Source organism: Colossoma macropomum, unplaced genomic scaffold, assembly GCF_904425465.1.
Source record: "Colossoma macropomum unplaced genomic scaffold, Colossoma_macropomum, whole genome shotgun sequence".
In the NCBI taxonomy this organism is placed as follows: domain Eukaryota; kingdom Metazoa; phylum Chordata; class Actinopteri; order Characiformes; family Serrasalmidae; genus Colossoma; species Colossoma macropomum.
The window spans coordinates 6540048-6553267 of record NW_023494786.1 but is presented as its reverse complement, the minus strand read 5'-3'; the positions used below and the strand labels follow the sequence as shown (position 1 = coordinate 6553267).

Genomic DNA, 13220 nt, shown 5'->3' with positions numbered 1-13220 from the left:
ACCTAAATATCTCTGCTACAAAGTAAACTTTGTTCTCAGGTCCTTCTGGTTGTGAACAGTTCATCCATAATTAGAGTGAGTGCAATCGAGCAATTACCTCATAACATTTACTGAAAAGTCTAGCAAATCAGTGCAAATACAATGAATTCAATACAAGTATATGTTGCTTTTCAACCTAAATACTTAACACTATACACTGACTGGCCACTTCATTAAGTATACCTACTTGTCCATTTGTCCATCTGTTTGTTACAGTGACACTGACACTACTACCACGTCAGTGTCACTGCAGTGCTGAGAATGACCCACCACCCAAATAATACCTGCTCTGTGGTGGTCCTGTGGGGGTCCTGACCACTGAAGAACAGGGTGAAAAGGGGCTAACAAAGCATGCAGAGAAACAGATGGACTACAGTCTGTAATTGTAGAACTACAAAGTGCTCCTATACAGTAAGTGGAGCTGATAGAATGGACAATGAAGGTGGGGGTCCCCAATGAAGAAGGAATGAAAGAAGAATAAACTTTGATAAGATAAAAATTCGGCTTAAGCCTGGAAAAAAACATTTAGCCTTTAAAGTACATTCAGTGCTGTAGAAAATATGCGTCCTGGGTCAACAATGTTCTTGATTTGTCTGTGGCTTACTTTTTAAAGAACTGCGGAACTCTAAATGCCTTGGTTAAACAAACAGGAAAATGAAACTTCTCATACACTGTGTCATGTTAGAATGAAGAAAATATACTGAGAAGTTTGCATGCTGTCTACTCCTCATCTCCATCCTGCTGTCTAATTAAAGTCAAGCAAATTACCGAAATGTCACAAAACAATAATGTAAACAAGGCTGTGTTTCCAACCGCTCTGTAAAAGAGAATAAGACTGTCTGTGTTAAATTCTGAGTCAAAATATGCATAAAACTGTGTGGCTGGAACCCGAGCCCTTGATAAATTTGCCTTTTCATCCAGGAAACATAAATAATATGATTCAAAAGCCATCGTAAAAAACACTTTAAGGGGAGTCAACCAACCCAAATCTAGTATCTCAGGAGGCCCAGTAAGCTTATTTAATTCAGTTTCATAGCTTGGCAAAATTGGCAAGGCGGTAGCAGAAAGAAACTGTCACATTTATCGTGTCCAGTTCTAATGAAAGCGAGTAGCTCTAAGCAGTTATGTAGCACATATGCAGCTCATGTAAGAACTGTAGCAGATTTAGCAGTGCTGTATGTGATGCTGCTAGCATTGGTTTCTGATCTGCTCTGATCTGTTTGCTGTTCTCTCTGACATGGGAGAGCCTTCCTCCAGGCCATTGTGTATGCTTTCTTTATTTTGGGTATCTTGAAAGCATAAACTACAGGATTCACCGCTGAGTTGGCATGTGAGAGGAGAATGCCAACATAGAAAGCGATGTGAGGGACAAGGCTGCTCTGGCTGTAAAACTCAATGGTGTTCATGATGTGTATGGGCAGCCAGCAGGCTGCAAACAGAGCCAGAACAAGAGCCAGTGAACTGGCCAGCTTCTTCTCTTTAACGTAATATGTGCTGGACTTGACGGCCCTGATAACACCTCCTCTCAGCTGCTGAGATATTGTGCAGAAGATGAAGCCATACAGAACAGTCATGATCACCATGGGAGGAAGAAGGCAGCTGAGGAAGATGAAGTTGACCAAGTAGGACATTGGTATGACGGTCAGGAACTGGCACACGATGGTGGTGGAGTTGGAAGGTTGTAAAGAGTTGTAGTTGTTCCATCCAAACATAGGAATGAAGCCCAACACAGCAGCAATCATCCAACATACTGTCACTATGGCCCAAGAGTGTGTCCGTTTGACTCGTCCTTTGTACCTGAAAAGGAGATTAAATTGAATTACTGGGGAGAAAAAAATGTAGTTGATTATAGATTTCTGAATATGACTGAAAAATATTAATTGTCTAGGTCAGTGGTTTTCATCATGTGGGTTGCAGTGTGGGCCCGAGTGGGTTGTGAGGAAACCACATTGATGCATTTTTAGAACAAGAGTACAGCTATAAGGAAGAGCATTTTAGATCAGAAGCCGTAACCACACTGCTTCTGCACAAGAGAATGCTTGCTGTGCTAAAAGCTTCGAATCTATTTTTGTTGCCTCTACACAGCATGCAGTAGGCTTACCAGAGTTAAAGGAGCAATAAGCAATTTTTTCTTTGCCTTATAAAGTATGGCAGTGTTCTTGGAACTGTATACCCTCCCAGTGTTACTCTGAAGTCCTCTGTCCTTCATGGAGGCTATCAAAGTGGACGTAATGCCAGTGTTTACCTTAGTTCTGGTTCTTTGTCGATGCTGATCTCATCGTTCTCTTCCTTTGTTTTTTGGATTTTTTTACATGATCTGACATTGTTCCCTGGTGACCCCTCGACTGTTTCTGCTTGTAAAGAGTAGCATAGAGTAGTTTTTCTATACAGTACTCAGAAACATGTAGCGTACCTGTTAGATACTACTTTGAATGGCTGATGGGAAAGTGACTAGTGAAGCTTTCACCATGCAAATCTGAGCATGCAATTCTTTTTCTTCTACAACAAGTTTGCCCGGCTGTTGTCACATGACCGAAACATGGCATTGCCTATGTGTGGACCTGCGGCTCATTTTGATAAAATGGTTTATATAAGCTTACGAAGCAAACTGAGTCCTCATCTCAGGTGAGTGTACATTATGAAAGAAACTTACAGCTCCTTTAAGCTGAGTTAGCCTAGAGCACAGATACAGATCTATTATTCATATAGTGTAGACACAATAAAGAAATATTCAATGTTTTGCAAGTATACCAGCTGAACAGTATATTTACTAAACGTGTACTTTTTTGACGAGTTTACAGTTTACTTTGCACATTTTAGTTGGTTTTGGGTCAATCACTACCTCTACATGTGTTTGGGAAGTTTGTAACTCCATCTAGCCATTTAAAATGTATTAGTGTGTGTTACAGAGTTGGGCACTGTATACTGTACAACATGAGAGATGTCTTGCAGTCATGTGCTGATGCTGTTGTTGCATTCTCTACACCAGAGCTCCCTAACCACAGAGTGGTGGACCACTACTTGGCCGGTGATCGTTTGATACCAGGTCACAAGTTCACGACAGTGGGCAGGGAATGTTAGTTGCAACCCTCGCAGGTAAGGTGGCTCAAACTGTAGCAGTTTCTAATTTCTGCCTGTATTTTGTTTCAAACTGCACAACTTCTAACTGTACTTGAATGCATCAAGTTCACAAAGCGGATTATTTCTATAAAGCCATTTTTGTAAATATGGCCTGTGTTTTGGTTGTGAGAAGCAGCAAAAACAACAAAAACACGTGTATGGTGTCCTTCCAAGACAAAACGCTGCTCTCACTGCAACCACACTCAGCCCTACAGTTTAGCTTGTTAATTTAAATTGTAAAACGTAAAAATTTTTTGTTTCTTTGTTTTCATTGCTTTTGGCAGCCAACCAGAGCTTCACTTGGTGGCTTTTTAGTATGTTTAGCCTGATTTGCATATAGATTTTAATTGGCCCTTGCCTAGAACTTCTGTTAAATTATCGCAGCATTACAAAACACTGATGTGCTAATCATCACCACAGTGACTTCAAGAATAGCTCTTATTTGCCATAGCTGCACATTTTGCATGCCGTAGCACTGTTATCACAGGGTTTTATGAATCTGGTTTAGTATTTTAAGTAAAATGTCATTTACTGTAAATGCTATGATGAACATATTACATTTTATGCCGTAAAGTCAAAAATATGCAAGTTTTCTCCTCAAATCAAGACTCAGTCTGCGTACTTCCAAAGAATGAAGCACTGCTTACACATTTTGCATCAAGTAGACCAACAGCTTTGTAGGAGGTGTGAAGAACGTCAAACTGAAATACACACCTGAACTCTGACACTGCTTACTCTGGCAGTTTCATTCTGACCACAAAGATGGTCACGTGACCTTGTGGGTTTAGGTATCACGGGGCGAATGCACATAACTTCATTGGAAAAGACGAAGTAATGAAACTTGATTCACTGCTACTAGTCAGACTTCTCACGATTTGATACTCACACTGATACTGACCTGACATAAGATGATCTTGGGGAAAAACTGTAGAATTTGCAAAACAATAACAACAAAATACCTGCATAATTCCAGTCAAATGTAAACATCTTCAAATGCAAGTTGGTACCAGACATAGGTGAAGGCTTTTTCCTGAACTCTTTACTCTTGTGAAGAGAATCGGCAACATGCGTAACCTATTGTACGCATGTATAACTTTGTTTGATTCACAACCAAACAGGACTAAAATAACAAAAATAAATAAAATACAATAAAAGGTATGCTCATTGATACTGTTATTGTAATGTTTATGCAGTTCATGTTAATCAGCTCAGCTTTTATGTAGACTCAAGATTTTTTTATTGACCACTTGACTTACAACCAAATATACAGTATTTTGTAAAAGTTACAGACAACAAAATTACAAAACTATATCAAAAACACTTAATTGGATAACTTTTTTTTGAGACCTCATCCGTGTTTTACATATGATTTTATTTGTGTACATCTGTGCAAATGTGTTTGCTAGTCATGTACTGGTTAACATTTTTGAGTTTGGCTCACTACCAAGTTTTGATGTTATTATTGTTTTGTTAGTGGCAAAATGGAACATTCAACAAAAATTATTATTATTATTTTTTTTTATTTTTCTCCCAATTTAGTGGTATCCATTTCCACCCACTAGTTAGCACTCCCCATTCACACGATACCACCAGCACTAGGAGGGTGAAGGCCAGCACAGGCTTCCTTCAAGACCTGTGAAGCACCACTGTATTGTTTTTGAACTGCTGCTTATGCAATGCTACTGGACAGCCAAACACGCTCGGAAGAAGGTGCCAACCGCCAGATCTGTTACGACAGCTAACAGATGCCTGCGCTGACTAGCATCGGGAGGCATCCTACCCACCCAGAGATCGAGGCCAATTGTTCTCTCTCGGACTCACGGCCACAGATGGCTGCAGCATCAGCGGGGAAGGAACTCGCGATTTCCTGATAGGGCTAACGCTTTGATGGTTGCGCCACTTGAGAACTCCCAATCATTGCATCGTAGGTCACTCAAATCAAAAGAAATTTTTGTCTAAATTCCAAGTCAGTTAAAAGTCTAAAATGTGTTTTCAACTCTGACTTTGCATTAATTTGGTAGAACAACCCATACAGTGTTTTTTTACTAACAAAAACCCACTGACTGCTGATGAAAATGATCTTAAACAATTTTTTAGGTACTTAACACTTTTTCACAGTTCTGCATATTTACTTTTTACACTTATTTTAGAAGGAAGCAACTACACGGTTGAAATAAATGTAATCTAGTGCTTTACACTGCTTTATATGATCTTCAGAACTCATTTTGCCTGCAGTTCAGTAAGTTATCTCTGCACTCTCAGAACACAAATTGTACTTGATCTTACTTGAGAGGGATGTAAACACGCAGATATCGGTCCACAGCAATGGCCAATAGGGAGTACACAGAGGCCTGAGTCAGCACGATGACCACACAGCTGATGAAAAGGCAGCCATGGAAAGACATCTCGACCCGTCCATCCACCAGCACAGCCAGGGGGACAGCCAGAGCCCCCACCAGGAAATCAGCCACTGCGAGGGACGCAATGAAACAGAAGGTGGGCTGCCTGAGGGCTCCAGATGTCCACACTGCCCAGATGACCAGCACATTGCCCAGACAACAGGCAACAGCAATGAATATTTCCAGTGCTGTGTAGATCACCTCCCCAACATCAGCCATTGTGAATTAGAAGGAGGGGAACCTCAGAGGAACGTGCTGGCTGTCTGGTTGTGATTACAGGAAGCTTTCCACACAAGTCACTCGTTCATTTGCTGCACACACACTAACAGAAATGAAAAGACAGAAAGTTTTGACCTTACAGACCACAGAGGGGCGTGTGGCGGTGACAGACGCGGAGGGGAACTTCCTTTAATATCAGTACTTTAGCATTTCATGTTGTTTGCATGGTTGTGCAGATATCCTGCAGAGGCAGGTGCTCAAAGTGAAACTACAGCACAACCTGTTTAACTACAGAGCTGAGATAACACGACTCAAAGAGAACATAAGGAATCTTACAAACCAAACATTACTATAGACTGGCATTTATCAGACTCTTCCGAGATTAGTCAGTTGTAGTACTCTCCAATATCTAAAAATACTTACTTATTTGAAAAATATTTGCAGACTTTACCCATGTAGTTAGAAGAGTCTGGTGCCTGGACAGTGCTGTTTCTTCAGTGTCTGCAGGGTCTGTAATCAGACCAAAATGCAGACAATTAACCAAAGCCATTTATAAGTCCCAGTTAAGCTGGCAGGGACTGATTAAAACTTCTTGAGACATTTTTGTACTAATTGAAGATCTAAAAATGAATCATTAATAAAATAGGATTCACATAAAATACACATGCAGTCAGATACAAAATGGGTGACACAGGTTGGCAGCTTCTTCCCCAAATATGACCCCAAAATTAATAATATAAAACAAAAATTAAATAAATCACAGCAGGGTTTATTGCGATTAAAGCAAACCTGATTCTCTTACTGTAAACCACAGGTTTCCAAACCTGGCCCCACTCTAGAACACCCACTTTAACTAAGGAAGGGTTTGTTATTTAACTGCTTGGTTGGATACATTTACAATACATATTGATAAGGCACATATGGGGGGACTTACACTTAATCAACACTGTTTTTTTTTGTTACTGACTTTAGCAGAGCTCAATAACACTGAGATTAATAACTGATCATATTGATTTATCAGTCAACTCAGGCTTTAGCAGAGCTCAGTAACACTGAGATTAATAACAGATCATCACATTGATTTATCAGTCAACTCAGGCTTTAGCAGAGCTCAGTAACACTGAGATTAATAACAGATCATCACATTGATTTATCAGTCAACTCAGGCTTTAGCAGAGCTCAGTAACACTGAGATTAATAACAGATCATCACATTGATTTATCGGTCTACTCAGGCTTTAGCAGAGCTCAGTAACACTGAGATTAATAACAGATCATCACATTGATTTATCGGTCTACTCAGGCTTTAGCAGAGCTCAGTAACACTGAGATTAATAACTGATCATCACACTGATTTATCAGTCTACTCAGGCTTTAGCAGAGCTCAGTAACACTGAGATTAATAACTGTTGTTTATTAAATAGCGATGATGTGAAGATGATGAAGGAGTCTCCGCTGACACCGTCTTGCTTGTATAAGATGTTTATTACAAAGTAAAACCGTATCATATCAAGCACCATAAAGTCCTTGAGAGGGGATCCGTGCCAATTCTGAAGTGTCCCCTCCAGAACAGTATAGCCCACTGCTTATATAGGGTGATGGTTTTCAAATAAGAGAGCAGAACATATGGTCCTTCTTTTTTTGTTACTGACTTTAGCAGAGCTCAGTAACACTGAGATCAATAACTGATCATATTGATTTATCAGTCTACTCAGGCTTTAGCAGAGCTCAGTAACACTGAGATTAATAACTGATCATCACACTGATTTATCAGTCTACTCAGGCTTTAGTAGAGCTCAGTAACACTGAGATTAATAACAGATCATCACATTGATTTATCGGTCTACTCAGGCTTTAGCAGAGCTCAGTAACACTGAGATTAATAACTGATCATCACACTGATTTATCAGTCTACTCAGGCTTTAGCAGAGCTCAGTAACACTGAGATTAATAACCAATCACATTGATTTATCAGTCTACTCAGGCTTTAGCAGAGCTCAGTACCACTGAGATTAATAATTGATCACATTGATTTATCAGTCTACTCAGGCTTTAGCAGAGCTCAGTAACACTGAGATTAATAACTGTTGTTTATTAAATAGCGATGATGTGAAGATGATGAAGGAGTCTCCGCTGACACCGTCTTGCTTGTATAAGATGTTTATTACAAAGTAAAACCGTATCATATCAAGCACCATAAAGTCCTTGAGAGGGGATCCGTGCCAATTCTGAAGTGTCCCCTCCAGAACAGTATAGCCCACTGCTTATATAGGGTGATGGTTTTCAAATAAGAGAGCAGAACATATGGTCCTTCTTTTTTTGTTACTGACTTTAGCAGAGCTCAGTAACACTGAGATCAATAACTGATCATATTGATTTATCAGTCTACTCAGGCTTTAGCAGAGCTCAGTAACACTGAGATTAATAACTGATCATCACACTGATTTATCAGTCTACTCAGGCTTTAGTAGAGCTCAGTAACACTGAGATTAATAACAGATCATCACATTGATTTATCGGTCTACTCAGGCTTTAGCAGAGCTCAGTAACACTGAGATTAATAACTGATCATCACACTGATTTATCAGTCTACTCAGGCTTTAGCAGAGCTCAGTAACACTGAGATTAATAACCAATCACATTGATTTATCAGTCTACTCAGGCTTTAGCAGAGCTCAGTACCACTGAGATTAATAATTGATCACATTGATTTATCAGTCTACTCAGGCTTTAGCAGAGCTCAGTAACACTGAGATTAATAACTGTTGTTTATTAAATAGCGATGATGTGAAGATGATGAAGGAGTCTCCGCTGACACCGTCTTGCTTGTATAAGATGTTTATTACAAAGTAAAACTGTATCATATCAAGCACCATAAAGTCCTTGAGAGGGGATCCGTGCCAATTCTGAAGTGTCCCCTCCAGAACAGTATAGCCCACTGCTTATATAGGGTGATGGTTTTCAAATAAGAGAGCAGAACATATGGTCCTTCTTTTTTTGTTACTGACTTTAGCAGAGCTCAGTAACACTGAGATCAATAACTGATCATATTGATTTATCAGTCTATTCAGGCTTTAGCAGAGCTCAGTAACACTGAGATTAATAACTGATCATCACACTGATTTATCAGTCTACTCAGGCTTTAACAGAGCTCAGTAACACTGAGATCAATAACTGATCACATTGATTTATCAGTCTACTCAGGCTTTAGCAGGAACAGCAGTTGTTTATTGAGTTGATGCTTAGAGTTCGTCTAACATGCATGTTTGCTGCATGCTGTACACAAGTTTTAAAATAAACAAGCTTTGGTGGTGTTTCTTTTCAAGTTGTTTTTAACTTTGAAGCAGATGCAGCATGTAAAGTGCACAGTGGGCAGTGAATGAAATGCAGTTTTAATGAAACAGCAGGTAGACTACTAAATATACAGAGCAGATTTCCTGGAGAAACAGACTGCACACACATTCCTATTACAGCATCACTGGGAGACCATGAAGCTGACTATATTAATAGGAAATCAGGGCAGCACATTAATGTTCAGGATGTAGTCTGTGAAATGGGTGTGTTCATTAAATGTCTGCCAGTCACAAACCAGGCTTTAACAGAACCTCAGTGGAGACACTTGCAACTTTTCAGATCACCTGTAATAATCAGCATTAACACAAAATAACCTGCGTTAGTTTATGACTGTTTGTAGAGCATTGCTACACTGTGCTACTGTGAGTGTTCAACAAAAGCTTACATCAGATTTGTTGCTAAGTGAATCATGACAATGTTTACCATTAAATGCTGAAACATTAATGATCAGTTGAAGCAACTAATAGAATAAAAAAACACATTAAATATGTTTGATGAACTATTTTATTTTGGATGTACCTTTATAATTTGAGCCTTTTGCAGCCCCTGCCTGAAAAAAGAAAGGAAAATTATTTGATATGAGAAACAAAGCTTTACTAATAATAATCTAACAAGTAAGAACTCCTGTGTTATAAGGTAAAATTAATTTATTAAAAAATAACAAATAACAAATCTGTTTAAGTTAAAAATAATCAAGGATATTTTTACGAGCATTTCATGCTCTTCCTGTGAGGGAATAAACAAGCACTCTGGTGGAGCTGTCATACTGAGCTTCGGGTTTATTTTATTCGTCCACAGAACTGTAATTTGTTGGTAAGTTGTTTTATTTTGCAGAGGCGATTTTTCCACCTTTAACCAGTGCTACAGTCTCTGAACAGATCAAACACATCAGTTTTGAACTTAAAAAGGGAATAAAAACACAAACTTCTCTGTTCCTTTGTTTTCATCAACAACTTTCCTTGTTTTAACATGTTGCTTCTACACTTAGAAATAAAACATAAAATTGAAAATCTGTGAAATTATTGGCTTTCTAGCTTGACCCTGTTGTCTCTGTTCTGATGAGCCTTTGGCTAAAGTCATTTACATAACTTCACGTGAATAGTGGAAGAGCTGCTGCAGGCCTGCTACTGAAAATATGTTGTTTCACGTTCATGTATGTTGTTGAAATAGAAGCATTTATCACTATGAGTTCGCTGAAATACTTTGTTGGGTCCACATGTGGACTGAGGCTCACCATATGACACCTGGTCTAGAGCCTGGAATGAATGTTGACTTCACTGTACAACGTTCTGCATTTTACAAGTAATGTTTCTTTTCTAATATGTCATATCTTTTGCATTCAACACTCTAAAAAAAGATGTTTTTCCACTGGTCTTTAGTAAAGAAAATTGTTCTATATAGAACCCTTTTGAAAAGGTTGCTGTATAGCACCAAAAAGGGTTGTACTAATGTTGTAAACTGGTATCGTAACAATAGCAGAACCCTTTTGGTGCTATATAGAACCATATACAACACATTTTCCATCAGGTTGAAGAAATGTTTCACGATGCAAAGAACCCTTTAATCATGCAAAGGATTCTTTAAGTGTTTATGGATCTATATAGAACCATTTTCTTTACTAAAGGACCCTTGAAGGACCATATTTTTAAAGTGTGTAGGACGTGTTGGAAAACAATACTTGTGACTATTATCAACATTTACCTTGATACAGTATCTCAATATTCACAAGAATATCTCAAGGTAAATATATTATTTTGGCCAAAACTCACAGTACCAGACATAGAATATGAGTGTGCGTTTGATGGGATGTCCAGTACTTTCAGGTTGTCCAGTTTTGGTAATATTTTGCAATATAAATGCAAGTGAGCTTGTTTGGTATGTGGGCTTATTGGGGGCTTTTCCTCTAGTTTGTCTTTTCTCGTTTTTTAGTTTCTCTTTTTGAACTCTGGTGCTATTTAGTTTGTATTACCTTCAAAAACAGACAGCAGGAAGGAAATGCACATTCCAAAATGCTGAAGCCTTCCTCAGCGGTCATTGGGCAGAAGGCACGAATCACCCTGGACAGGTCAGACACACAGACATATACACTCACACTCACACACACTCACACCTAGTGACAATTTAGCTTGTCCAATTGGCCAGACTGCATGTCTTTGGACTGTGGGAGGAAACCCACGCAGACACGAGGAGAACATGCAAACTCCACACAGAAAGGACCCTGGTCACCTGGCCGGGGAATCAAACCCAGGCACGAATTAAATGAAAATAGAATAAAAAATAAGAGCCAATGTGAAAAGAGCTAAGGAGATTCTGTATATGAATATCTGTACATGTATGCAGGTCTGAAGAAACTTACAACTATTCACTATTATATACACTACACTGCAGAATGATATGAGCATCTGTGAGAACTTACATTTGTACAGTTCTGCAAATAAGCATTATGTTACAGAGGAGTTAATGAGCGCTACAGGTCTGGATAAAAAGTGGTTAAGTAGCTGGAAAAGGTGATGTCCAGGATGAGAGGGGTCAGTTGCCAACATACTTCATCACTCTGCTGTTGTAGTTGTCCTGAAGCGTTGACAGACTACACTGGGTGATCCTCTTTGCTGCCCTGATTATGCGCTGCAGTTTGGCTGATTCTCGTGAGGTGGAGGAAACAAACTAGATGGTTATGGATGATGTGAGGATGGACTCAATGATCGCTGGATCATCAGATTCTGCAGCAGATTCATTTCTTCAGCTGTCTCAGGAAGAACATCCTCTGCTGTGCTGTCTTGACTATGGGGACTATGGAGTGTTCCTCTCCCACCTGAGATCCAGGAACTTGGGTGACTTTGCAGCATAACACAGATCATTCCATTCAGTTCCATGTTGTTACCTTCACATAAAAACATAAAACAATTTTAGTTGTAAACAGTTGCTTTTGGTGTAATTTCACATAAGTAAGTTTTTTTCTGTTCTAACTATACTGAATCTGAACCGACAGAAACGTACACCTTTGTGAAGATCTTTCTCCCTCTGTACATGAGCCAGTCGTTCATATCTGAAAGAGTGACGCTCTCTAGAACAGCACCTGGCAGTTTCAGCATCACCTTCTGCAAGAAGAAGCAACTGTGTTACAAAAGCAACTCCACTTAGTATGAGTGACTCATTAATCGTTATGGCCAGACAACAGCAAGGCTTGTGGGGTGCTCCTGGTCAGCAGTGGTGATTATCTACTGTCACAAACCAGCAACAGGGTGTTGGGCACCCACGGCTCATTGATGTGTGAGGACAGTGAAGGCAATCCTGTGTGGTCAGACACCACAGAAGGGCTGCTATGGCACAAGCCACAGAAATGTCTGATGATGGTTGAGGGAGGAATTGGGCTGGGCTGGCAGGGTGCCCATGCTAAGCACTGTCCTCCATCGAAAGCTGGTCCACCATGGAACTGGACCTTAGAGGATTAAAAGAAGATCGCCTGGTCCTGTTTTTATTTATGTCACACAGACAGCCGATGCAGGGAGTGTGATGCTTTGGGTAATGTTCTGCTGGAAAACCCTGGGTCCAGTCATTCATGTGGACGCATGAACAACTAAACGTTAAAGCAATCAGAACGTAAGGAATGATTATTATATTGTGAATAAAATATTAATATTAAATAAAACTGTGGTATTGATTATTTTGAAGTGGAATTCGTCTGAGAATGTGTCTTATCTCTAGCCTCATGCATGTCCATTTCAGGCCAGCAGGGGGCAGCATCTGTGCACTGTTAGTCCTCTAGGTCCAGTAACCACATATCAAACACAAGGCCCGCAGACCAAGTCTGGCCCGTGACACAGTCCTATATGGAAAATAATGTTTTCCACACAGGTGAACGGTGGGACAACCTTTGTGAGTAATGTAGTGAGGAACTCCTTTTACCTCAGAGCAATTTGTGAAGTCATTCCATACAAAACAACCAACTGACAACCAATTAATGCCAGAACTTGAACACATCTGCAGTGAAGATGGTCAAAAAAATTAAAATTCAATAGTAAATGCAATATTCAACAGCATGACAGGAGCTGAATGAGCGTAAAACAAAGACAGCTGTACCCTTTGAGTC

At 39.6% G+C, this 13220-nt stretch overlaps 1 protein-coding gene across 1 annotated transcript; it reads right to left on the bottom strand.

Annotated features, from left to right (window-relative positions):
- Positions 1 to 1172: 1172 nt before the first annotated feature.
- LOC118827166 (adenosine receptor A1-like) lies at positions 1173 to 5866 on the bottom strand. The gene is made up of 2 exons (XM_036598415.1): positions 5446 to 5866; positions 1173 to 1836 (listed from the first exon to the last, which is right to left on the bottom strand). The coding sequence occupies exons 1-2, from the start codon at positions 5775 to 5777 to the stop codon at positions 1182 to 1184; spliced, it is 987 nt and encodes a 328-aa protein (XP_036454308.1). The 5' UTR covers positions 5778 to 5866; the 3' UTR covers positions 1173 to 1181.
- Positions 5867 to 13220: the final 7354 nt, after the last annotated feature.

Excerpts from the sequence above, each read along its gene's own strand:
- LOC118827166 (XM_036598415.1), bottom strand. The coding sequence starts at position 5,777 with ATGGCTGATGTTGGGGAGGTGATCTACACAGCACTGGAAATATTCATT. Across the intron at positions 1,837-5,445 it reads CGTGTTTACATCCCTCTCAA|GTACAAAGGACGAGTCAAAC; the intron begins GTAAGATCAAGT and ends TCTCCTTTTCAG.